At 42.2% G+C, this 26,976-nt stretch overlaps 1 protein-coding gene across 1 annotated transcript in view; it reads left to right on the plus strand.

Moving 5' to 3' along the window:
• LOC309552697 (uncharacterized protein) overlaps nt 1-26,976 on the plus strand; it is a gene marked incomplete at both ends in the record, with an annotated part of 70,203 nt that overhangs the window by 14,479 nt on the left and 28,748 nt on the right. Inside the window, 5 exons of the mRNA XM_082253623.1 lie at nt 1,664-1,716; nt 15,549-15,610; nt 15,735-15,799; nt 25,210-25,420; nt 25,526-25,611. Of these exons, the coding sequence (XP_082109749.1) occupies nt 1,664-1,716; nt 15,549-15,610; nt 15,735-15,799; nt 25,210-25,420; nt 25,526-25,611 (477 nt within the window). The remainder of the gene's footprint in view (nt 1-1,663; nt 1,717-15,548; nt 15,611-15,734; nt 15,800-25,209; nt 25,421-25,525; nt 25,612-26,976) is intronic.

Here is a 26,976-nt window from a genome sequence, read left to right on the forward strand (position 1 = left end):
AGATGTGGATCATTGAAGGGAAGGTAAATTTAGTTGGCCATAAACGGATCGAAATTCCGCCGATTCAGCAGGTTTCTATCGATAGGCTGGCTGTACACAAGTCAATCGGGTTTTTCCCGAACGATCAGTGAAATATATGAATGTATGGCTATCAGCTTGACTTTAACCTCTAGATCTGACTGATTCTGCCAGCTTCAGTTTTGAAAAGGATCACTACTAAAGTTTAGTAAAATCTTATCCTTCTCAACTCCTCTCATATCAGAAGTACTATATATGTGTCACCTAATTGATTATCTTTCTGTAAAGGTGGCCATACATCAGAATTTTGTTTGAAATTTTTCTTTTGCGGAATGTTTATTTTCAACCGTTGTGGTAAGAAAATTTGAAAGAGCAGGATGGGAAAACATTTTTGCAAATTTTTATTAGTGAACGTGGGTTTCCTTCTGGAAATCTCTATTCATTCTAAAATAGAATGTTAGAAGCAAATTTCATTTTGAAGTATTTTCAAACTACAATAATCAAGTTATCGAATGTGCTGATGAAAATTTTTGTATGAATATTTGTTTTAAAATCTAATAGTGCATGGCCAGGTCAACTCTCACATGCATTATTTATTATGTTATTAAAATCAGAGCCATTTGCTTACATGCGAAGTACAGCATTTTGGTTAAGCCTTTCCTTCAACATTCCCCGTCATTTTATGGCATCTTCTGGGTGCCGACCTTTGGCCATCTTCATTGTGGTGGGATGACCTAACTCCTGTGCAAGCGCAGGTTGCAGGAAAGAAATTTGCACAATTTCTCCATCAACCCAGACAGGGCTGACGGGAGTCCCTCCTGCCAAGCAATTGTCTTCTCCTGGCAGGGACAGGTGGGGGAAGCCGTCCCCGCCGGGAGAAGACAGTGATTGCTGCTTGTGGCTATAGCAGCCGCTAGCGATAATCGCAAGTGAATCTGGCAGGCTGGTTGTACCCAAGCTAATCAATCAACTTGGTACATTCAGCCTGCCCACACACGGTTTAAATCTAGGCCAGTTCCTGCTCCTAGTCAAGATTTGAACCGGCTGGGGCTGACCTAAGAATCCTTTTCAGCCAATCCCAATAGAGTTAACCCTAAAGTGGTTGTAAAGGCTTAAAGAGGAAACCTGCTAAAAAAAAATGTGGGGAAAAAAAAAACCTGTAAAGACAAATGCATAATGAGCTAGTATGCATGGCATACTAGCTCATTATGAAGTGCATACCTAAAAACGAAGCCTGCTTCCTGGATTGCGTCCTCCGGCCATCTGATTGGCCGGAGGCGATATTACATCACTCCCGCGCATGCGTGCGGGAGCTGCTGTTCGCGACACTGGACTCTAAAGGAAAGGCAAGGGTGGCCGTTCCTTCAGAGCGCATGCGCCGATGACGTCATCGGCTGCATGCACTGTAAATAAATCCTCCATATAAATGTATATTGAACTGGGGTACCTGATGGTCCCGCTTCCAGGATCAAGCAAATTGCATACTGATATGTGTAGGATGTGTAAATTCCTCAGACATAGGCATGGACAGTGGGCCAAGTAGCTGGTGTGTTAAGCCTTCTTTTACAGGGACCGCTTTCATTTTTTAGAAGGCGACTGTGTTGTGAGATTTACGATTTTATACATTTTTTATGTTTCCATTTAGAATTTTGCTACCTCAAAGATCACTTTGCAACGTGTCTACAAGCTCTGGACAAAGTAAGTATATCCATTAATGTTTAACTACTCTATCCCCCCCCCCCCCCCCCCAGAACATTATTTATATTTTCTGAAAGCAAAAATATTTAAAGATGGTATTTAAATTATTCTTTATGTAGCACAATATTTGTGCAACTGTTCATCAAAAATGTACTATTTCAGGAAGAAATACACTAAAATGATTTTAGTGTGCACTAACACGATGCACAATTTTTTTTTTTTGGAAAATGTTTATTGAAAATTTTTCTCCTTTTTACATAAAAACTAGAAGACACAAAAATAAAACGAACAACAAAAAAAGGAACACTTGTGTCGCCCATGCAGGGGCATTGAAAGTTAATCACTGCACAAAGTACTTCTACTGGATAACTTTAGAAACTATGCGGTGTGGCTGAGTATAGCATTACTGTCTAAAGTGAAGCGTGAAAAACTTGTGACGACAGAACAAATTGGAAATGAACGCTCCAAAGGTAGACCTGCCCAACAAGGCACAGAAGAACAAGGGATATGTGTCCCTGGCATTGATGAGGCCCATTATGATGTGGCCGTAGTAGGGTCAGCTAGCCACTTGGACCATACCTTGTGGTATTTTGCAGGGCAACCTCTATTTATAGAAGTATCTTTATATAGTGGAAGACTGGTACTTACTAAGGTTCTCCAAAAAAACAGTAGAGGGAGGGGCCTGTTTCTTCCAATGTAGCACAATGGCCTTCCTTGCATAGTAAAGAAGGCGCCAACCAGCGTTCTCTCTGCCACAGATGGAATCAGATTTTCCAACAAGCCCAGGATACAGATTTCTATTGTGGAGGGAATCCTAGTCCTTGACAACCCGTTAGTAACCGCCAACACTTCCGACCAATAGCCCTCAGTAGGCAGGCAAGACCAGAAATATATGACAAAAATCACCGGGGGTATGACCGCATCGCCAGCGTGCTGAATTATGGGAGGGACTAATGAGATGAAGCCTCGATGGCGTGTATTAGGCCCTATGAGCTTTCTTGAAATTAATTAATTTGTCCTGTGTGGAGAACATAGTCCAAAAGTGAGGCCCCCAAATAACGTCCCAATTGTTGTCATCCAGGTGCCGGATGTCCTGTTGCCATTTAGTGCTAAGGTTAGACAATGTGGGAAGAGAACCCGATATTGGGTGGGCATATATGGTGGATGTGGGTTTCTCTGTGCAATCTACCAGGAGTACCTGCTCAAGGATAGGTTGAGCCAAAACTAGTGAAGCATGGGGAAATTGAGTGGAAAAGGCATGGGAGAGCTGCAGGTAGCGAAACAAATAATGAGGAGGAAGGTTGAACTCTGCGGATAATGGTGGCCAGGACATCAAGGTGGTACCGTTTGTTATTTGAGAGATATTTTTAAAAGTAAATTTGGCCCAAGCGGATGTATCCAGCAACCCATAAAAATGTGACATAGACTGGTTAAGCCAAGGAGAGGAGTAGAAGGAGAGACAGCCCCCTCTGGAAGGCATTTACAGGTAAGACCAGACCTCCAGGCTCTGATGGTGGTGAGCATTAAAGGGGTAGGTGGGTATGGATCCTTGGGGCCTCCAAATAGAAGAAGCTGCAGTGCCTCGAGAGAAGAGACCACCGCAGCCTCCAGTACTGTTGAGGTATTAGTGCGGTCAGGAGAGAACCACCATACCCCGTCACCAGTTGTGTGGCCACAAAATATTTGACAATCAGGGAAGGCTAAGCCCCCCTGATTTAGCAGGTGCATTATTATGGACAATTTGAATAAAGAAATGAGCTGAAAATCTGGTTAAGATGGTTGAAAAAAGACTTTGGCATCCAATAAGGTGAATGGCGGAATGGATATATAAATTAAGGGAGAATTTTCATTTTAATTAGGTTGATACGGCCCAAAAGCGACAACGGCAGCAACTCCCATGCCTTTAGCCTTTTGTTTGATTTCCTGTAATTCTGGGTTAGGGTTAATAGAGAGGTAATCTGGAGCATTACGGGGAGATGTGGACACCCAAGTATTTGAAATTTTCTACCCATTGAAGTGGTAGATCCTGTGGGGCTAAACTACGGGCTTCGGAGTCTATCGGAATAGCAAAGACGTAAGGCCGGTGACCTCTGAGTAGGTATTCAATAGTTGCAGTGCACCCTGGAGGGAGGGGTCCGTGTCATTATGAAAAAGTAGGATGTCCTCAGCGAAAAGGACGACCCTCTCCTCCAGGCACCCGATTTGCAACCTCCTTGTATCAAAGGGTTGTACGAAGCGCCTCCGCCACCGGCTCATTTGCCAAGGTTAAAAGGGCCAGAGATGGAGGGCATCCCTGGCGTGTACCTCTATGAAACCGAAAAGGGGCCGACTTTCTCCCACCCAACCTGACAGAAGCTGTAGGGCTATGATATACAGTGCCTTGCAAAAGTATTAATTTTGTTACGTTGCAGCCTTAAGTTCAATGTTTGGTTAATCTGAATTTTATGTGATGAATCGGGACACAATAGTCCTAAGTTGGTGAAGTGAAATGGGAAAAATATATACATTAAACCATTTTTTTAGAAATAGAAAACAGAAAATTTTGCATGTGTGTATGTATTCACCCCCTTTGTTATGAAGCCCATAAAAAGCTCTGGTGAAACTAATTACCTTCAGAAGTCACATAATTAGTGAAATGATGTCCACCTGTGTGTAATCTTAGTGTACATGATCTGTCATTACATATACACACCTTTTTTTGAAATGCCCCAGAGGCTGCAACATCTAAGCAAGAGGCACCACTAACCAAACACTGCCATGAAGTCCAAGGAACTTTCCAAACCAATAAGGGACAATGTTAAGTACAAGTCAGGGTTAGGTTATAAAAAAATATCCAAATGATCCCCAGGGGCATCATCAAATCCATCATAACCAAATGGAAAGAACATGGCACAACAGCAAACCTGCCAAGAGACGGCCGCCCACCAAAACTCACGGATCGGGCAAGGAGGGCATTATTCAGAGAGGTAGCATAGACCTAAGGTAACCCTGGAAGAGCTGCAGAATTCCACAGCAGAGACTGAAGTATCTGTACATAGGTGGACAATAAGCCATATGCTCCATAGAGTTGGACTTTATGGCAGAGTGGCCGGAAGAAAGTCATTATTTTCAGCAAAAAACAAATTGGCACGTTTTTGAGTTTGTGAAAAGGCATGTGGGAGACTCCCAAAATATATGGAGGAAGGTGCTCTGGTCTGATGAGACTAAAATTTAACTTTTTGGCCATCAAAGAAAATGCTATGTGTGGCGCAAACCCAACACATCAGCTCACACAAAGAACACCACCCCCACAGTGAAACATGGTGGTGGCAGCATCATGCTGTGGGGATGTTTTTCAGCAGCCAGGATGGGGAAACTGGTCAGAGTTGAGGGAAAGATAGATGATGCTAAAAACAGGGATGTCGTTGAGCAAAACATGTACTACTCTGTGCGTGATTTGAGGCTGGGATGGAGGTTCACCTTCAAGTAGGACAATGACCCCAAACACACTGCTAAAGCCACACTTGAGTGATTTAAGGGTAAACACGTATATGTGTTGGAATGGCCTAGTCAAAGCCCAGACATCAATCCAATAGAAAATCTGTGGTCAGACTTAAAGATTGCTGTTCACAAGCGCAAACCAACCAACTTGATGGAACTGGAGCAGTTTTGCATGGAGGAATGGGCAAAAATCCCAGTGGTAAAATGTGGCAAACTCAGACTTATCCAAAGCGACTTGGAGCTGTGAGTGCAGCAAAAGGTGGCAGTGTTGATGTTGGGGGGGTATTGATGTGGGGGGTGGGGGGAGAATAGTTATATAGTTATGCACATTGCAGGGTTCGTACGGTCCTGGAAATCCTTGAAAAGTTTTGGAATTTTTAGATGACACTTTCCAGGCCTGGAAAGGTCATGGAAAATTAGGAAACACACTAGGTTTTGGAAAAGTCATGGAATTAAATTACTGTGGAGGAGCGGGGAGCGGATGCTTAATTATTTTATGATAATTATATTGCCACATACTGTATTTACATTTCGCTGTATTGGCGTCCTTCCGGGTCCACGGTATGCGCGTGCTGTCATTGGCCAGCAGCAGCCGAAGAGATCACCCAATCAGGCAGCGGGGAGGGCCGGCCGCAGTTTGCCTGGAGACACTGTGACTGGCTAGCAGCAGCAGTAACAGCCGGGAGATTATCAACCAATGAGGCAGCGGAATCGTCACTGGAGGGCGGGCCGGCTGCATGAACGTGATGATGCGGAAGGGGGCGGTAACCGTTTTGGTTACCGCACCCCCGCGTGTCCACCCCAAGCTCTCTATAGATTGCCGAGATAGCGGAAATATATTGGCCTCTGGTGAAAGCCCTAAAGGCATCTCAGGTGCTCTCTGGAGAGGAGGACCCCTGGTTGCGCTCCCAATATTCAAAGAATTTGAAGGGCATTTTGTCTACTATATCTGGATGGGCGATCCAATGAGGGTCCAAGCGCCATAAAGACGCATTACGAGAGGTTGAAGTGCGTATAAGTAGCTCCAAGGGTGTATGGTCGGATAGCCCACTAGGCAAATATGAGGCCTTTTGTATATCCGACAACAGGGAGGAGTTGGCGAATGCCAAGTCAATACGTGAGGAAGTTTTAAAAGTGGGAGAGAAACCAGAGAGTGCAGGAAGTCTGATGCTTCCAGCACCAGGCCTTAGTGAGGCCGGCTGCTTGCGCCCAAGTTTGGAGGATACCGAAGCTGTTCTTGGGCTGAGTTCGTCTATCCAGGTCTGATGATAGAATAGCGTTAAAATCTCCCATGATTAATATTTTGGCTCGGCAATAAGTGGCTATCCTCTCCAGAATGATTTCAATTACCTCCGGGAAGAACGGTAGGGGAATATACACTGCAACTGCATAGCGTTGGCCCCAAAGTGTAAGGACCACCATGACCTGGGGGTCCGTATGGATTACATCAACAACACATTGAAGAGATTTCCCAATAAGTATAGAGACCCCCCCCTGGCAAAGGATGAATAAGATGCATGGTAAGACTTTTGGATCCAGGGCTTTTTGAGTGATAAGTTTGCTGCCCATGAGGTAGGTCTCCTGTAGTATTATCTGAGGGTTGTGGCGTTTCAGATATTGGAATAGCAAGGTACGTTTTAAATTTAGAGTTTAGGCCATGGACATTCCAGGAGATTATTTTGCAAATTGCAGGTGGAGACGATGCCATGGGAAAACATTTTGGGCAAATAACTGTAAGATGAGATACTATGGGATGGGACCACCTCAGCAATTGACAACCAACACCACACACGAGTGCAATAGTACATACATGGACCATGTTGACCTTAGGGAAACCAAAAGAACTGAAAAAGGCAGAAAAAGTAAAAACAAGATGATAAATGAGAACATAGAGGGGAAGCCAGCCCTAGGGCCTGTACCCTAGAACTGAACAAAAACTGGTGATAGGCAAAAAACCACGTCCAGTATGGGCGTGGCCAAGAACGGCCCTAGTAGTGACACCTTCGTATCAGGGGGATCGCACCCGAAGTCCAGCGAAAAACCACTGTCCAGTGAGTGATATCATCCCGGTGAAAAAAAACAGGTGGACCTTGTCTGAACTTATAACAGTTATTGGGGTGTTAGTAGGCAGCATAAATTGGGCTGTGCTGGAGCTCCTAGATATGGGCCCAAAAGAACATCAGGTGCTTCTTATTCTAGGGAACAACAGACAAAAAAAAATGAGAAAATGTTTAGTCCGTGGAGAGAGAGAAAGGTATGAATATAGTGATGATATACTTTCTGAAACCATGTGGAGGGACCTCTTAATGACTTGAGATTGGTGATCATCAATGAGAAAAATAGTGCAGCGCAATCCTAGTGGTAAAATTATAAAATCATGCAGAGTCCCAGTGCTAATAGGTGTCCATATAAACAGATAAAAGTCTCCAGTGTAAAGTGGTCCTAGGGCGTTACGTCCGTGAAAATAAGCGGGACCCTTGCTGAAGAAGTCCCGCTTATTTTCACGGACGTAACGCATACGAGGGATGTCACGTGACCCGCGGCCGTCTCTCACTCTTCCGGGTTGGTGGACCTGATGCACGCCTGCTTGCAAACTCTGCAGATATGCGCTGTTATTTTCTTCAAAAATGTGAGTTGTTTACTTATATGGATTAAAGAGTGCTTGATTGCATACAGAGAGCATTAGATCTTTCTTTCTTTTCTCCTACACATATTGGTAACCTTGTTTGAGGAGCTGACAGTGCATCGGAGGTGTAATCATTTACTACGCTTAAGGAAGAAAGTGTGAGGATGCTTTGATTTTGAGATGAAATGCTGGTTGACCCTGTAGGGTCTCTTTGTTAAGGTGAGCGGCAGTGTGAACAGGTGGTGGGATTGCATGAGCACTCGTGGAGACAAGCACCTTATGGAATTGCCCTAGGACCACTTTACACTGGAGACTTTTATCTGTTTATATGGACACCTATTAGCACTGGGACTCTGCATGATTTTATAATTTTACCACTAGGATTGCGCTGCACTATTTTTCTATTATGTATTCAGAAGGTGTTTTGGAGATATTGCCCTTGAGTGCTTAGCTGCTGGTCCATTTATTAGTGGTGTGTACAAGAGTCCAGCGCTGAATATTTCTCTTTATTTGATGATCAATGAGAGTCTAGCCAGTCTTACGCTGCTTTGAAGAACCGGACGCAGTCACCGTTAACAACTCGCAGCATGCTTGGATAGAGGAGACTGAATCTAATACCTTTTATCCCGAAGGTGTTTCCTTACTTCTGTGTAGAATCTGCAACATTGCTGTATCTCTGGGGTGATGTATCTCCTGGTATTGGTGGGGCCGGGGGGATTCTGTGGGCCCGTTTCGACAACAAAGGTAGGCGGCATATCCTCCAAGTTTAGGACCTTGTGGAACAGCTGTTTTGTGAATTTGGCAGGCCTGTTACCCTCTGCCTTTTCTGGGAGGCCGATAATACTGTTGTTTCTGCAGAGCCAGTTTTCTGTATCAATGGCTTTCTCTTGAAGGGCCCTGACTTGGAGCTGTAGAGCACGGAGGTCTCTTGTATCTTCTAGGCCAGAGACCCTGTCCTCCACTTCAGAAACTCTTGAGTGGAATTTATCTAGGTCGTGTCGGATTAAGCTGATGTCTGTGGCCAAAAAGTAAATTTATTTTGGTCAGGGCATCCCTGCTTGCAGTAATTGCGGCCATGAGATCTGCGGTGGATGGGGGTGAGACTATGCCATCCCCAGCAGAGGTCTGTGTGCTGGCAGACATCGTGTGAGCAGGAGAACTCCTTCCCAATGTGGCCTCTGCCGAGAAAGGAAGGCGGGGAGTGCTGGGATGGGATTGGGCAGAACGGAGCTTCGGCGGGGCCATGAGAGACTAGAAATGGATATCCTGGGTTCCCTGTCACGGAGGGTAACTCATCCGAATCGTTTCCAGCCCTACATTGTGAGGTATGGACGAGTATAATGCCTCGATATCCAGGGCAATCAGGATACTGCCTGGGGGCATCACTTTGTCGTATAATGTTAGCAACTAATCTGGAGTGTCCTGAACATAGGACGGTAAGCTCACTACTTGGGGACATAGATATTCATCAATTAGCCTACTGGCTGCTTCAGTATGTGATCCAACACCCGATATAATGGGGCGTCCAGGCGGATCCTCTCTCCTCTATGCTCTTATGCGTCTTTGGTAGCGCATAGAATGTAGGGGTAATTGGATGGTCAATTTTGATGTATTCATACGTGTTTTTGTCTATGATGCCCTGCATATAAGCTCTATTTATTATGGTGGTATATTTGGTTTGAGCTGCCAAAATTTGGTGTCCTCCAATAGGTCTATACCATTCTCGGTTTTTTAAAATATTCCAACACATATTCCTATATTGCAGATGGTCCATAACCATTATATTGCCACCCTTTATCTGAGGGTTTTAATACAATATTCTGATTCTTGGTAAGCGAAGTGATAGCCTGTTTAAGGGAAGAGGACAAAAATCCCAGAATTCATAGAAGAGGTCCATGGAACCTTCAAGATTTGAAGACTGTGTGGAAGAATGGGCCAATATCACACCTGAGCAACGTATGGGACTAGTTTTTCCATACAGGAGGTGTCTTGAAGCTGTCATTACCAAGGGATTTTGTACAAAGTATTAAATACATTTCAGTTATCATGTTTAATACTTTTTTCCTGTGTCATTCCATTTTATTATACATAACTTAATTTCTAAACGTATTTGTTTTTGTTTCTTTGTATGTGTGGATTGCATGGGTTGTTAACCTACAAGAGGTGAAAAGTTTTTTGATGGCACCTTTTTTAGAAATCCATTTACCGAGAAAAATGGTGACGTGTTTAATACTTATTTTACTCGCTGTGTATGTTGACAGCTCAATGCACTGGATAATACTGTGGATAAATGAAAGAATGGAGACCGAGAAGTAGGCATTTGCAGACCATTTACGGAAACTCACTGTGTTCCAATATGTCATGGGGAAGACGTGATGCATTTTTAGGTGACACCCCTGTTGCTGAATATTAGCAGTGCTTCTCTTTGCATTATGACAAAAAGTCAAGTTGGAAAAGTCTGTATTTCCCTCTACTCGTGAACATTTTTTTACTCCTACTGACTTGTTCCATATTTCTTACCCATGTTGTACATTAAATAGTCCTGACCCTTGCTTTTGTAAATGCCATATGGCGTGTTAAGTAGTCCTGATCACTGCACTTGTACATATGTTTTTGCTGTGTGGTACATTACATACTATTGACAGCAGTACTCTGTAAGCTGTGCTGTACATTACACGCTCTTTTTACCAACCTTTTTTGTTGTCTCAGCAGTTGCTGGTTGCTAAGTAGTTCCTAACAATTTTGCATATGATTAAGCACAATGTCATCACAGGCTGGGCTTTTTAAATAGGAAAGGACAGAGGGGGCACAGGCAAATCATCAGAACTGGTGTCTGTCATAGATGCTTCTTCAGTGCAGCAGGGAGCCCCTTTTACCTATGAAATTCTGGTGCAAACAAAAATGTGAATGTTGTCTCTGTGCATCCATGACAAAGGAGAATGCTCTATATACTATATGTGTATAGAATGCCCCCAGGAAGGTCCTCTATTGCTCACGTGATTTTCACACTGCTTTATTTTTCTTATGACAACATTAAAGTGACATTAAACTCTTGTTATTTTAACGACTTCTCCCTGGGTGGACGTCATATGACGTCTGTAAACTTTGCGGGGGTATACCAGATGATGCCTCTAGCTAGAGGCATCATCCCGGTACCGTGGTTTAGAGCCAGACGGTTGGCTTTCCGTCGGTAATGACCAATGCGGCTCGATCGTTACCCGGGGGAGCCCCGAGCACCCAGCGTCCGCCGGCTGGAAGGAGTCCCGATCAATGCCGGAAACGGCTTTGATCGGGTCTCCGATGACGTAACCCGGAGGCGGCGTCCATGACGTCACTTCCGGGTTACTGTGCTGCAAAAAGGCGGCAAATTTGAAAAACGGCTGTATGCAAAAACGCCGTTTTCGGTGTTTTGCATACAGGGAAGTGTAGTGGGGGGGTCTAGGGTCTTTTAGACCCAGGGTTCGTACGGTCATTAAAAACCTGGAAAAGTTATGGAATTTTGAGATGACACTTTCCAGGCCTGGAAAGGTCATGGAAAAGTACGATTTTAGAAATGTTTTGGAAAAGTCATGGAAATCTGGGGAGGAGCGGCGGGCAGCGGCGGGGGGAGCGGATGCTTAACACTTTATTATTGCAAATGTATAATTTTATTTTATGCTTGTGCACATTGATTTCCGGGTCCGCAGCAGCCGAGGAGTAGATCATGCACCAAGCACCAATCGCTGGCAGCGGGGAGGGCCGGGCCGCGGTTTGCCTGGATGTGACTGGCCAGCAGCAGCAAAGCAATCACAGGCGGCGGAAGCGTCACTGGAGGGCGGGCCGCATGAACGTGATGACGCGGAAGGGGGCGGTAACCGTTTCAGTTACCGCACCCCCGCGTCATCACGTTCATGCGGCCGGCCCGCTTTCCAGTGACGCTCCGCTGCCTGTGATTGGTTTGCTGCTGCTGGCCAGTCACATCCAGGCAAACCGCGGCCCGGCCCTCCCCGCTGCCTGTCATTGGTGCACGATCATTTCCTCGGCTGCTGCTGGCCAGTCACCGACCGTAGGGCAAACTGCGAGCACCTACTGTACCAGTCCTACGGGAATGTTAAAAATAAATGTAAATAAATAATTAAGCATCCAATCCTGAGTCGCCTTAGTTTCTGTGAGAACTCTTTTCTGCCTCATGGGACTGTTACTAACAGTTAGGTTCGGCCTAAGAATAGTAAGCGCCGCATTTTGTCCAGCTGCACCTTCATGACTCACTGCCACCTGAACAGCTTTATTTTGGCAAGCAGGAGCACCACTGTTCTTTCTCCCAAAAGTAAGTGCCGCATTTGTGCACCATCAGATCTGTGCCATCCATACCAGTCCGCCTGCACCTCATGACACTGTCGCTTGGGCCTAAAAAGGATTACTGTGCTGCATTTTGTGCATCTCACTGTCTGTGCCATCTATACCAGTCCGCCTGCACCTCATGACTGTCGCTTGGGCCTAAAAAGATTACTGTGCTGCATTTTGTGCATCTGACTGTCTGTGCCATCCATACCAGTCCGCCTGCACCTCATGACTGTCGCTTGGGCCTAAAAAGGATTACTGTGCTGCATTTTGTGCATCGGACTGTCTGTGCCATCCATACCAGTCCGCCTGCACCTTATGACTGTTGCTTGGGCCTAAAAAGATTAAGTGCTGCATTTTGTGCCATCCAATGCCAGGGAAATGCAGCTTTAAAAATGTATGGCTTCATGACAAAGTATAAGAGGTGGCTGGAGAAAGATCAGGACACGGGACGTGCTAAATGTACAGTGTGTCGTAAAACATTTGACATTTCGAACATGGGAGAGGCAGCGCTGTCAATTTATGGCACTTTATGTTCAGAACAGTTTGCTGGACACTTTTATTTTTTAGTTGCTTCCCCTTGATTTATGTTATATCTCCTGTGGATTACGTTAATCCATTTCTAAGCGGTTCTCAGGGTTTATGTTATGAAACGTCGTTACTGTGCAAGCGTTATTTAAATAAATATTTCATATTCCACTGTACACTACAAAGCTTGTCATTTTATATTAGTAAAAATATGCTGGGTGTGACATGGATTTTATTCTTATTTAACACGTATACATAGACATTTCATGAAACATTAGGTCATGAATATTTACGTGAAGTCATGGGAAAGTCATGGAATTTCATTGGTGAAAATGTGTATGAACCCTGTAGACCCTCGATCCCTCCATAAAGTGTACCTGTCACTGCATATTGCTGTCACAAGGGATGTTTACATTGCTTGTGACCGCAATAAAAGTGATCAGATTTTTTTTTTTTTTTTTTTAAAAACTGTAAAAGTTAAAAAAATAAAATAAATGGGGGGGAAGAAAAAAAAAAATTTAGCCGCCCCCGTTAGCTCGCGCACAAAAAAAAATGTATACGGAAGTCAAGCCGCAAATTAAATCGCTGTTCAAACCACACATATGAGGTATCACCGCGATCGCCAGAGCGTGAGCAATAATTAAAAAAAAAAGAGCTACACTCTAATTCTAAACTGGTAACCGTTAAATAAATTTAAAGCGTCGCCTATTGAGATCTCTATTGACCGTAGTTTGTCGCCATCCCATGGGGGGGGGGGGCGCAATTTTAAACCGTAACATGTTGGGTATCTATTTACTCGGCGTGACATCATTTTTCATAATATACAAAAAAAATGGGCTAACTTTACTGTTTAGTATTTTTTAAATGCAGTGAAATGTGATTTTTCCAAAATTTTCCAAAAAAATGGCGTTTTAAAGACCGCTGTGCAAATACCGCGTGACAAAAAATATTGCAATGACCAACATTTTATTCTCCAGAGTCTTTGCTAAATATATATATATATATATATATATATATATATATATATATATATATATATATATATATATATATATATATATATATATAATATAATGTTTGGGGGTTCTATGTAGTTTTCTAGGAAAAAATACTGATTTTAACTTGTAAACAAAAAGTGTCTAAAATAGGGCTGGTGGGTAAGTGGTTAAAAGAAAAAAAAAATGTTATATTTACCTGCTCTGTGCAATGGTTCTGCACAGAGCAGCCCAGATCCTCCTCTTCTCAGGTTCCTTGCTGGTGCTCTTCCCTCCTGCCGAGTGTCCCCACAGCAAGCAGCTTGCAATGGGGGCAGCCTTTCCACAGCTCTGTGTGTCCATTCGGGCATGGAGCCGTGGCTCAGCCCCCCCTCTCTCTCCTTATTTGCTCACTGACTGACAGCAGTGGGAGCCAATTGCACCCACTGCTGTCTCAGCCAATCAGTGTCCCAGACAGCTGAGGTTCTCTTGCAACATTGATGGATCAAGATGGGGTTCAGGTAAGTACTAGGGGGGCTGCTGCACACTTAAGAATGCATGAAGATGGAAAACCTTCTGCCTTTAGAACGCCTCATTCACACTACTGTAGCGTAACCTCAGATATCATGCACTGTTACTCTTTGCCCATTGATTTCAATGAGTAGTACAACATACAACAAACACGGCAAAGAAGCTCTGGTGCCTTTTTTTGGCTTTTTTGTTTTTCCATGTTGGTTGCTGATTAATTTAAGTTTGTCCCAAAAATATGCTTCTAGCTTAACCTTTTTTGGGTTCAAGCGTGACTCGAGCTTTAACAATTTTACTGTAAGGTGAAGTGAATGTAAGTACTAACAGTGATCCCTATTGATCTGTTAAATCTACTGTTGAAAGTACTTTTGTTTATATTTAATAATTGCAAAAATGACCTATTATATTGTGATCCAATAACGTCCTGGGTTCTATGCATGTACTGGCCTCTTATTAATTCCTTTAATCCCCACTCTCTCTGTGGACTACAAACCATATGTTATGGATATGACCATGAGGTGAGAGGGGGGTGTTATGTAGTCTTGCCCTAGGGCAGTGATGGTGAACCTTGGCACCCCAGATGTTTTGGAACCACATTTCCCATAATACTCAACTACACTGCAGAGAGCATGAGCATCATGGGAAATGTAGTTCCAAAACATCCGGGGTGCCAAGGTTCACCTTCACTGTCCTAGGGCAGTGATGGCGAACCTTGGCACTCCAGATGTTTTGGAACTACATTTCCCATGATGCTCATGCACTCTGCAGTGTAGGTGAGCATCATGGGAAATCTAGTTCTAAAACATCTGGGGTGCTAAGGTTCGCCATCACTGTCCTAGGGTATCCCTCCAGGACAGGAAGTGTCACTGACAGGATCATTGGAGTAAAATAGAAGGTGTGGTGGGGGGGGGGGCGGGGGGCGTGATTGAATAAAGAAAATGAATGCAGCAATCACATCCAAGGACTGGTAAGCTTTATATTATTATTTTTGGTTTTAGATCTACTGCAAAGTACCTGGCTAAATATTCATTTAGCATTTAATTACTACTTTGACATGGCAAAAATATTCGTGGCATATCTCAATGAGCATTTTAATGTAGGCTGGGTTATTGTGCAAAGAAGCAAGAAGCATTTCATAGCTCAGGGGGAATATTCCACATGAGCACACAAAATAAATGTCAGTAATCGTTACAGAATGTAGGACAGGAACTAGATGGAACATTAGAGACGATCAGAAGAAGTCCTATTTATTCTACAAAAAAGTCTCGCTTAGCTCTGAATATCTTGCATGTGGAAAGTGATCATCTAATGTTTCGAATGAGATTTGGATATATAAGACTTTCTCATGGTATATCTGCGGCTTTTTTATTCTCCAGGAAATCAAAGAAAAAAAAAACAAAAAAAAAGGAAGAAGCAAAGCGTAAGAAAGAGGATCATGGTAAGACAGCCATTTTCAGATCAGATAAAAGATAAATTGCATGCTAAGAATTGTAGTGTTTTTTAAATCTGATGTCTTTCCATTTGTATACCATTCATTTCTTTCTTTTTACATTTTTTTTAAGATTCCAAAAAGGCTGAACACCTTGGTCTTGCACTGCAATCAAAAAATAGTTCAAAGGCAAAAAAGGTGCGTATTTGAGTGTGTATTGGTTTTGTACATAGGTTTCTTTCATTTATCATAGTCCAGATTAAAAAATTAAGTGTTCTAAATAAGAAAAACTGCCTATTGCATTTTTAATGTAGGTTGCCCCTTATTTACCACCTGTGTAACAAGCTAGTAGTTTACAGAGCTTAACCACTTCAGCCCCGGAAGATTTTACCCTCTTCCTGACCAGGCCCTATTTTGCGATTCGGCACTGCGTTATTTTAACAGACAATTGCGCAGTTGTGCAATGCTGTACCCAAACGACATTACGTCCTTTTTTTTTCCCCCACAAATTGAGCTTTCTTTTGGTGGTATTAAATCGCCTGTGAGATTTTTTTTTTTTTTCAAAATGTTTTAACATTTTAGGCCAATTTGTTTTCTGCTACGTATTTTTGGTAAAAAAAATCGCAATATGCGTATTTTGATTGGTTTGCGTAAAAGTTATCGCGTCTACTAACTAGGGGAAAGACTTGTCGTTTTTATTGTGGTTTTTTTTTTTTTTGTTACTAGTAATGGCGGCGACCTGCAATTTGTAGCGGGACTGGGACATTGGGGCAGATCGGACCCCTAACTGGCATTTTTGCTACTTTTGGGGGTACCAGTGACAGTACTACAGTAATCAGTGCTAAAAATATGCACTGTTACTGTAAGAATGCCATTGGGAGGGAAGGGGTTAACCCTGTGGTTGATCAAGGGGTTAAATGTAAGCCTAGGGGAGTGATTCTAATTGTATGGGGGTCAGAGACATGTGTTCCTATATAGCAGGATCACATGAGCTCTATGATCATCCCAGGGAGAAGGACGGTTGGCTGTGTTTACAGCAGCTGACTGTTCTTCTCTCTCAGCTGGGAACGATCACGGGTTTCAGGCGGCAATCGGGATTCGCCTGCCCGCTGCATCAGCTTCCCCCTGATGCACGGGGGCAGGAGCGTGCCGCCGGCAGCGAGCGCCGTACATGTACGCCGATTTGCCTGGGAGCGGCTGCCTGCTGCAGTACATCTGCAGCGTGTGGTCGTAAACAGGTTATTAGCTCAAACCACCACTTATACACACACATAAATAAGAGAGACCAGTGACCCCCACTTATTGGGCAGCTTTCGCTAATGCCTGGTGTACACGATGAGATTATGGAGATGAATGATCATCCCTTCTTTTATTTTTTTTTTTCCTTTATATCGAAACCAAAGAGATTAAAGTTACGAAAATTCTCATACGACAGAACAAAAATTCTGAAGTGATATGTGTTTTTTGGTTTTTTTTGTCAAAAACTGTACTGCTTAAGCGAAAATTATAAGAGAAACCTTCTCGTGCTTGTCCTTTTTTGGATACTTTCGGATGAACTGTGGTGATCGGCTCTTGAAAGCTGTATACTAACGATTCGATTATTGCATGATTGGTTTGAAAGCAGTATTTTTCGTATGATTTTATGATCGTGTGTATGGGACTTGAGGCTGCGGTGAGAGAGAGCTGCCATGTGTTGTGCACTTTAGTGCACCCTTAGTTCTCCAAAACCATTCTCCTATATGAAAAATTTGTCTCTAAAATATGGATTATGTATATTCTAAAACTTGAGGTCCTATTTTTAAAACTTTTTTAGGGATAACTGATAATGACTTTTTTTTCATTTTGCTTTTAAGGTTGTATACTGTAGCGCTTTATATTTATGGCTTATTGCTTTAATTGTGAATGGTGTTCTTATGATAGTTTATGCCAGGGCTTGACAAATTTTCCTGAAATCTAGGAGCCAGCTAAAAAAGTTAGGAGCCAGTTTTTTTTTTTTTTTAAACTAACAACCAAGCTTTATTTAATAAAACGGATACTAAATTTACACATAAATATGAATAGAACCCCACTCTCCTCTAGCGCAATTGGATGAAAACAGACTGTCTGTCTCTTTCCATCCGATGCCATCTGATCCGATCCACGGGATGGATAGAAAATAGAACCACCATCCGTCTGCTTTTGGCGGACAGGATCAGATGGCGGCAGATTACTGCTCCATAGAGGAGAATGAAGGGTCCGATCAGGTCTGCCTGAAAAACTGACAGGCGGACCTGATCAGACAGCCCGTGTGAAAGGGGCCTTCGGCTGTGGCATGGCGATGAGGAAAAAAAAAAAAAAAAGATTATATTATATATATATATATATATATATATATATATATATATATATATATATATATATATATATATATATATATATATATATATATATATATATATATATATATATATATATATATATATATATATATAATTTTTTTTATAATAATAATTGGAAAAAATATATATATTTTTTTAATAATTAAAAAAAAAAAAAAGAAAAAAATATTATTTAGTTTTTACATTAAAAAAATAAATTTAAATTAATAATAAATAACCACACTCCCTGTCAAAGGTAACTAACTGGACAGGGAGATGGTAATGCATTGTGAACAAACAGTGGAAACAGTAATTACAACAGTCATTACTCCCGGCCACCACAAGAGGGCGCCAGTTCCCCATTGGAAGCCTCATCTCAAGTAGACCGAAAAGCCGGGGCCTCAATTTTCGGACGGCCCGGAAGTCCGTACAAAAATGACAGGACACCCTCTGCAGGGCACCCCAGGCGCCAAGTCGCTAATTCTAGTCGCAAATGCGACCTGGCGCCCGGGTTTTGTCGAGGCCTGGTTTATGCATAAATGGAGATGTGCACCCTTTAACCACTTGCCGACCGCCGCATGACTATCTACGTCGGCGGTCAGCCCCTCACAGGCAAAGTGACGTAGGGCTACGCCACAAGCTTGTGAGGGTCTAGGGAGCGAGCGTCATTCTCCCCTGTGTATGAAGGATGATCATACGGTTCTACGGTTCTACCGTTTTACAGTAACAGTGCATATGTATAGCACTGATTACTGTAGAAATGTCACTGGTAACCCCAAAAGTGGCAAAAATGTCAGTCAAGGGTCCGATCTGTCCGCCGCAATGTCGCAGTATCGCAGATCGCCGCCATTACACGTAAAAAAAAAAAAAAAAAAAATCTTTCCCTTTTGTTAGTAAACGTGATAACTTTTGCGCAAACCAATCAAAATACGCTTTTTGCGATTTTTTTTTTTTTTTTTTTTTTTTTTTTTTTTTTTTTTTTTTTTTTTTTTTTTTACCAAACATAGGTAGCATAAAACAAATTGGCCCCCCACAAAAAAATGTTAAAAAAATTTGATTTTTACATTTTTTTGGGGGGGGGAATTTCATATAAAAAAATGTGAAAAATATTGCTATTTTTGCAAAATTTACGCTCTTTTTTTTTTGTTTATAGCGCGTGATCAAAAAATCGCACAGGTGATCAAATACCACCAAAAGAAAGCTCTGTTTGTGGGAAAAAAAGGACGCCAAATTCGTTTAGATACAGCGTCGCACGACCGCGCAATTGTCCGTTAAAGTCACGCAGTGCCGAATCGCAAAATACCCCCTGGTCAGGAAGGGGGTAAAATCTTCCGGGGCTTAAGTGGTTAAAGCGGTAGTAAAGCGCAATAAATAAAAGAAAAAAAAAAAATGAAATCTGCTCTAGTTATTCTTAACTAGTGAAGCTGCTGAATGCTAATACTATGATACCAGGTACATCAAATTTGATAATCAAAAAAGTGCAGCGCATATATAAACAATGGTCATAAAATTGTGATAATTAACTATGTAACAACGCTATTAAAAAAACATACACACCGTGAGCTGTGTTAATAAGTGCACTTCCAAATAAGAGAAAAAGTAAATAAGTCCCATAAACCGTTCCTTATCTGCTTGAAAAGAAATCCAGGAGCAGCCAAGGTGACACCAAAGAGAGTCCACACAGGAGGCTTACCGAAATGCCAGTGACCCCCTTTTGCAGGGTGGTCAAAACTCGCTTCAATGGCCAGGGATGGATAGCAAAGACGACAAGGACACCAGCACCGCTTGCTCTCAGCAGACCACAATTTATACAAAATAAAGGCTCAACAAAGTGTGATACCATAAAACATGTTTGTTTATTGAAAACATTTTTCAATACATAGTATTATCTTAGACTGCATGTAAGATGCCAGAAGACGGACACCGTTCCTTCCTCCAGTAACCAAATTAGTCGATGACGGACGATTATCACAATTTTTTGAACATTGTTTATATATGCACTGCACTTTTTTTGATTATGGTAGTCAACCGAGGTTTAAAAAAACAAGTCCCCTGCAAGGCAATGTGCTAGTATGCATCACATACTAGCACATTAGGAGAGACTTAATTTAAAATTAATCCCTCTAGTGTTGCGCTGTCACCACTGAGAGGGCCTTCATCTTCGACTGGTCTTCCTTACAGTTTCGCGGCCATCTTCATGATTGGCTGGGGGCGCAACAATGCACGTAAGAGCCGCCATTTACACAGTATGCCGGACTTTCAGAGCTCATGGGCCAGTGACGTCACCGGCTGCATGCACTCTGAATATCTCCTAAACCGTGCAATTTAGATACCTGTTACAAGCTTACCGGTAGGTAAAAGGTGGAAACGTGGGTTTACTACCACTTTAATGAAGGGAGTGGGGTGAAGGACAGTAGTATTACATTTCACAATACCATTTCCTTTATTGTCCATTGAGGGACACAGGAATTCTCAAAGTTCTTAGATTGTTGTCTACTGCCCCACCGGGGAAGTGGACACTGGCAAAAAAAATAAAATTTTGACCAGAGAATAACCCTGCCCATAACCATCTTGCCTAAGTTGCCTCATGCGAGTGGACATGGTTTTTTTTTATTTATTTTTTTTGGTAGAACTTCACTTTCTCGCTTTTCCACCTTGGCGTTGGTAATTGGTATGCAGACTACCTTAGCTGACAGCGCCTGGTTCAGGGGAGTAGTCCCTAAACTCGGAGGTGTTCCAGGACCATTTTCGCTGGTGGAGGACATTGATTATGGATCATATGGCCTCCTCGATCTGGGCAGGTTTGTCTCTTGGTTCAGGGATCCTTTAGCTACTCTGGAGTCTTTATGGGATCTTCATTTTTTTCCATCACTGAAATTTGTTCTTCATCTACATCGTAGGATGAAGATAGAGGGCATCTGGTGGTTGTTTTTGCTCTGAAAATGTCCCAGGTGGGTGTGGTACTCCTCCCTGATCAGGTTCCTGGCTAACATTCCCCTCTGTCATATTGTTAGGTTCCTCTGCCTCGAAGACAGTTTTGGCATCCTACATCTGTCATTGACGTTTAAAGCATGACTGTTAAAGCCCGGGTGCTGAGGAACAGGGACATCTGAAATGGTGATTCCTGCAATGCTATCCGATCGAGACTACATCCTGTATTGTCTGACATCAGACATGGAAGACGCCTCAGGGAAAGCCATTCAGAAGAGACTCAAAGGTGTAGGTGGATTCACAGTGTCGTTATCACACTTGGATGCTTTTGAGCTATGAGAGTGTCTGGTTTGCGGCACTGGAGTGCAAACTTTTTTTTTTTTTTTTTTTTATTATTCTAAAAGTTTTTAAGCTGTATCTCGCTATTTTTAGCACCTTTTTTCAATGCACATGGGATTTGCACACTATGTGCCTATCTGATCTGGATTCACATATGAGGACAGCTGGATGGAATATACAAAAGAACTTTCAGGCCTTCCATTCATTTTTTGGGGGGGGGGGGGGGGGGTCGATGGTGAGCTTCTCTCACATAGGATTAATCACTGGGTGTTTGTAATTTCCACTGTTATCAGCGCAACGGTTGCAGAAAGATCTTCATTTACATTTTGGGTGTTTTAATCATGGATTTTAGATGTTTTATGGCGGATGTTTTGTATAATTTTTTTTTTTTTTTTGTATATTCACATTTTTATCTTTAAAGATTTAAGTAGGCACTCCTTTGCTTTTGTTTAAAATTGCATGTATAATATTTGAGGTAGCAGCCAATTTTTTTTTTTTTTTTTTTACGTTTTTATTTATTTTTGTTATTATTTGGATGCAGAACATTTTGTGTTTTTGCGTATACTTGGACAGTCTAAGGCTGGTCAGGTCCACCTGTCAATTTTTTCAGGCAAACCTGATCAGACCATCGACAGTTCTCTATGGAGCTACAGATGACACCGACCAGCAACCAATCCAATCCTGTTTGCTGAAAACATTGTCTGGTGGAAATATACAGGCAGTCTGTTTTTCCATTTAGCAGCCCCATAGAAAACAGCGGGCGGTGCTGTGTCCGCTCTGCATAGCAGAGTGGACACGGACCTGTCATCTGCCTGGTCAGCGGGGAGATCTCCTCCTGTACAGGCGGATGCAGACTATGTAGAACGTCCATGTGAAACCAGCCTATGGGCTCAAAGAATTTTTGTAACCCTCAGTGAACTCCATAAAATATAATATGGTAGGTGCAAAAATCGAATTTTTGTCCCAGTTCTGCCAGTTTAATAAGCCGCTGTCATCTTGCCCAGCTAGGGCAAAGTCCATTTCCTTTTTGCGAAGAATTCTCTAAGCGCACGTTTACCACTCCTGCCTCCCAATGTAGCTGGCAATAATACCCATACTTCTAGGTAAAGGGGATCATGTAACCACCTCCCCTGTGAGGTATGTGTGTGTGTGTATATATATATATATATATATATATATATATATATATATATATATATATATATATATATATATATATACACTGATATGGTTTTTTCAGGGCCCATACCGATATTTTGGTCACAACGTATCGATATGGGCCGTTATTTTGCACATTTAAAGTTTTGAAAAATAAAGACAATTTTTACACAAATCTGGATACTGAATATGTTCATTTTTGTCTAATGCTTAATGGCTGGTTTGCTGGCACCCTGTGGTGGGTGGCTGGCTGGCTGGCACAGGGGCTGTGGGTGGCTGGTGCCGTGCCTGTGGCTGGCTGGCTCGCTGGTACAGTGCCTGTGGGTGGCTAGCTGGCTGGCTTGCTGGAAAGGAAACAGAAGGGAAGCGCACATAGCATTATTCCCTTTTATTTAAATTAAGCCATTAACCACTTAATGACCGCCCAACAACTATATACGTTGGCAGTTTAAACCTAAATACCGGTGTCTGCCATAACCCTGGTATTTTTTTAAACTGCGGGCGGTCGGCTTTCCGAGATGACCGGGGTGGTGGAAGAGGTGCTCCCGCCACGTCCCATTACTTTTCTCCGCTTACCGGACCCGCCGGAAGCGGGGAAAATGATCCGGTCCCGGATCCTCACAAACAGGTTGACGAGTGAGGGCAAACTTGCCCTCGCTCGACTCTATGGTCTTGGAGGAACGGAGCGACGGTAACCGAATTTTGTGTCACTTTTTGATAATTCTCTTTTTGGGTCTCTGCACAATAACCAATTTTGGTCTTTGGATTAAAACATTTAGGAACCCCTGGTCTAAACTTTAATCAATACTTTCCACTGTGGTGTGTGTTTTTTTTTTTTTTGCGCTTAAGGCTCCGTTCACATGTAGGCGTTTTTGGGGAGTTTTTCTGCTCTAGGATCAGCTCTCAAAACGCCGAACAAGACAAATCCTATTCATTTCAATGGCCCCTGTTCACATCTGAGCGTTTTGACGCTGTAAGCAAAACGCCCAACGCTCAAAAAAGTACATGAGCTTCTTTTTGGGCAGATTACAGGCGTTTTCCATTGGTTTCTATTCAATCTAAAAACGCCTGAACAAAAAACGCCTGTAAATCGCGGTGAAAACGCTACGCTCAGGTGTGAATGTAGCCTAAGGGACCATTTAAAAGTAACAAATGTCTTTTTTAAAAAAATGATATACCGGTATACATTTTTATTTATTTTTGTTTTTTAATTTAGTACGCCATTTATTTATTTATTTTTTGTCCTGCTGTGGAGAGCTTTCCTTCCTTTTTGTTTTGGAAATGCAACAGGAAATTAGAGGTAATCTTCCCAAAGTGAGGGTCATTTTTATCCTATTCAGGCCAACGTGAGGGTCATTTTTATCCTATTCAGGCCAACGTGAGGGTCATTTTTATCCTATTCAGGCCAACGTGAGGGTCTCATTTTTATCCTATTCAGGCCAACGTGAGGGTCTCATTTTTATCCTATTCAGGCCAACGTGAGGGTCATTTTTATCCTATTCAGGACAACGTGAGGGTAATTTTTATCCTATTCAGGCCAATGTGAGGGTCATTTTTATCCTATTCAGGTCAAAACACATTTTTTGCAAATATTAAAAAATGGTTTATCTTCACAGAATGTCTGTGCTCTTGTAACATCCAGTGTTAAAACAGATAATCCAAACAATCTTATCAGTTTTGCAGCTTTCTTATTTGAACTAGAAAAACATGCCTTCCTGTGTAGTGGAGGAGAGAAGGATGAGGGATTAACAGGCCAAATCAGGGGAGCAGCTTAGTGGCAAACATGGCTACCCTCTGTCAATAGTGGAGGAGTGAGCATTGTCACCCTAAGATAGGTAATTTTAGTTTTTTTGCAGGAATTCTAGGTGAAAATAAGGGATAAATAGCCTCAGAAAAAGAAAATGAATGCAGCCAGTTGATAAGCTGCAATATATTACATTTGTTATTGGGTTCCCATGCGCTTTTAGGTTAACATAATGTATAGAAGTCGAAGGTGGATTAGTAGTTATCATTTTTTTTTTTTTTTTTGGCTAGTACCATCCAGACTGATCCAGTTTAGCTTCATAGAGCCAGTCAGGTCATTTGCTGACTTTTCTCATCATTCATCTCACATTATGAAAATGCAGACACATGGAAGAGAATGTGTCTAGCTTTATCCCTATTGCTCGGGGCTCAGTGCACTGGGGAATGTATACGCATCTCTGTAATGCTGCAGGAAATCGCAGTCTCATCGAGTAGACAGGAAAGAGACTTAAAATTTTGACTTTCAGATTTGGGAGTGGTGCCATGCACGTGTGCTGTTCTGCATTCCTACAAGACAGTTCAGTGAAGGGTAAGTAACTCAATGAAATCTTCATAACTGAAAATGTTAGCACACCCTGTTTCACTGTGGGAGAGACCCAAAAGCTAATATGCAGCTTTAATGTTTTGATCGTCTGGGAAGACTTCAAGTCACATTCTACATTCATCAGAAGGGAATCAGTGGAAAGATTTATCGCGGAGTGTTTCCTATGGCTTTTATCTGCTTGATTCAATAGAACTTCAGAATCCTGAATGTTATAATCCAGCTCAAGTGAATAACTATCTTCTGCCGCACCCTCCAAAAGCCAAGGATCTGCACCACATATCCCTGGCACATTCAAGGGTTTTCCTTTGTTTTTTTTTAAGCTTAAGACAGATGATCATTAGTTGACAGTTACTACCCAGGAATATGTTTTTGTACGTGCACTCTGTTTTTATTTTTTCCTGATGCTTTGTAAAACGCCTGTTTAAAACTGGTAAAATAAAAGGATTTATGCCTTTTTTTTTTTTTTTTTTTTTTAGGCCAAACAAGTTAAGAAGAAAATGAATTTGGCTACTGAAGCTGCAGCAGATGTTAAGGTAAAGTCCAAAAAGATCCCCAAAAAGGAAAGTCCTTCATTGAATGACAATCCAGGATCTTTTGACACAAAAGCAGCAGATGTTTTGCCAGATGGGAATGACTCCTCTGATAAAATGGAAAAGACAGCATCAGCAAAAGCAGACCCCATACAGGGTAAGTAAGAGTTAGCTGTGAGTTAATGTCTGTATTGCTTAAAAATACTCAATTGACCAAAGCAGATATTCATGTAAAATTTGTCTCATCATTTTGTGCATAAAGCTGCCAGTTTAAAGTCAAAACCAGGAGCAGAAAAGAGCGATGAGAGTTCTTCTAGCTCCGAGTCTGAAGAAGAGACTACAAAGCAGGTAAGTGTACATGGTGGGGCATTGTCTGTAGTGTATTTTTTTCCCTTCCTAACTGTAGGTTGTTGGGTAGATGGAGTTTGAATGCAAGGCTCATATTTAAATTTTTTCCTTGAAGTCAGTCTGTTCAAATGTATGGGGTAACACCTCCCTCACCCCCACCTGGTTCTTCTCCCACACCCGCTTTCACATTTTGAAAAGAACACGGCTGTGCAGGGTTCTGCCCGCACAGCTGTCATTCATTCACTGGAATCTGAATAACTAAACTACAAGTCCCATCTTCCACTGTGGCAGACAGACTTGTAGTTTGAATGAATTGTGTGCATTCTGATCAGCACGCTTGTAGGTCTTTTATACTGCTTAAGAGCTGTCAGCCTGTACAGAGGAATTGGTAGAGAGCTCTAGACTGTGTTTAGGAGCCTGACATTGCACATGCGATCCACTGATTGTGGGTGCAATACTCTGCAGGCTCCTGTAAAAAAAAAAAATATATATATATATATATATACATGTATGTAATGTGTGGTTTTTTTTTTTTTTTTTTTTAATTGTTGCATGTACTAAAGTTGTTCACACAAATGCAACATCCAAAATTCTTGCTAAATTTAATTCAATTTTACCTTTTAATGGTTATAAGACAGTTTTTTTTAAATTTGTACCTTTTTTTGCAAAATCGTGAAAGTCAGGGGAATGCAACATTTTGTGAATAAAGTCTTAAAGGATACGTTCACCTTTGGGAATGTTACACCCATTTTTAGGGTGGAACATATAACATGTTCCCACTGCTGCAGTCTTTGCCTGCTGATCATTATCCCTGTAGCAGCAGTACGGGGAGAAGTTCCCCGATACGAACTGTCACTTTTTGAAAACCGAGTGGGAGTGTGGGGCTCCGCCCACATGGCCCAAGTCATTCATACTCGGAGCTCTGTGTATGAATGAACTATAAGTCCCGACATCCTTTGTGACTGTTGGCTTGTAGTTTTCAATGACCTACCACAGCGCTGTGATAGTTTGATTCTTCCCGTCAGAATGTATTGGCTTCCTTGTACGAGGTAAGAGCAATCCGATACACTAACAGGTCTGCAGGAGACCTGCATGGCATCAGTGATCTGCTGATCATTGGTGCAATGCTTTACAGGTTCCTGGAGCAAAAAATGAAGAAATGCACATTTTTTGTTTACCTGCAAAAAAAAAAGTGCATTTATTAATTTTTTTTCTTTAACATAAATGTATCCTTTAGGCTAAACATATTGAGGCTACAGCACACCTACATGTTGTGGTAAGGTAACGCCCAATGCAAAGTGCGGTGAGTTGCAGTAATTTATTTAAAACTGCACCCTAGCACACCTTCCCAGTGCACCTCATTGT

This window comes from Pelophylax lessonae, assembly GCF_965119305.1.
Source record: "Pelophylax lessonae genome assembly, chromosome: 4".
NCBI classification, from domain to species: Eukaryota; Metazoa; Chordata; class Amphibia; order Anura; family Ranidae; genus Pelophylax; species Pelophylax lessonae.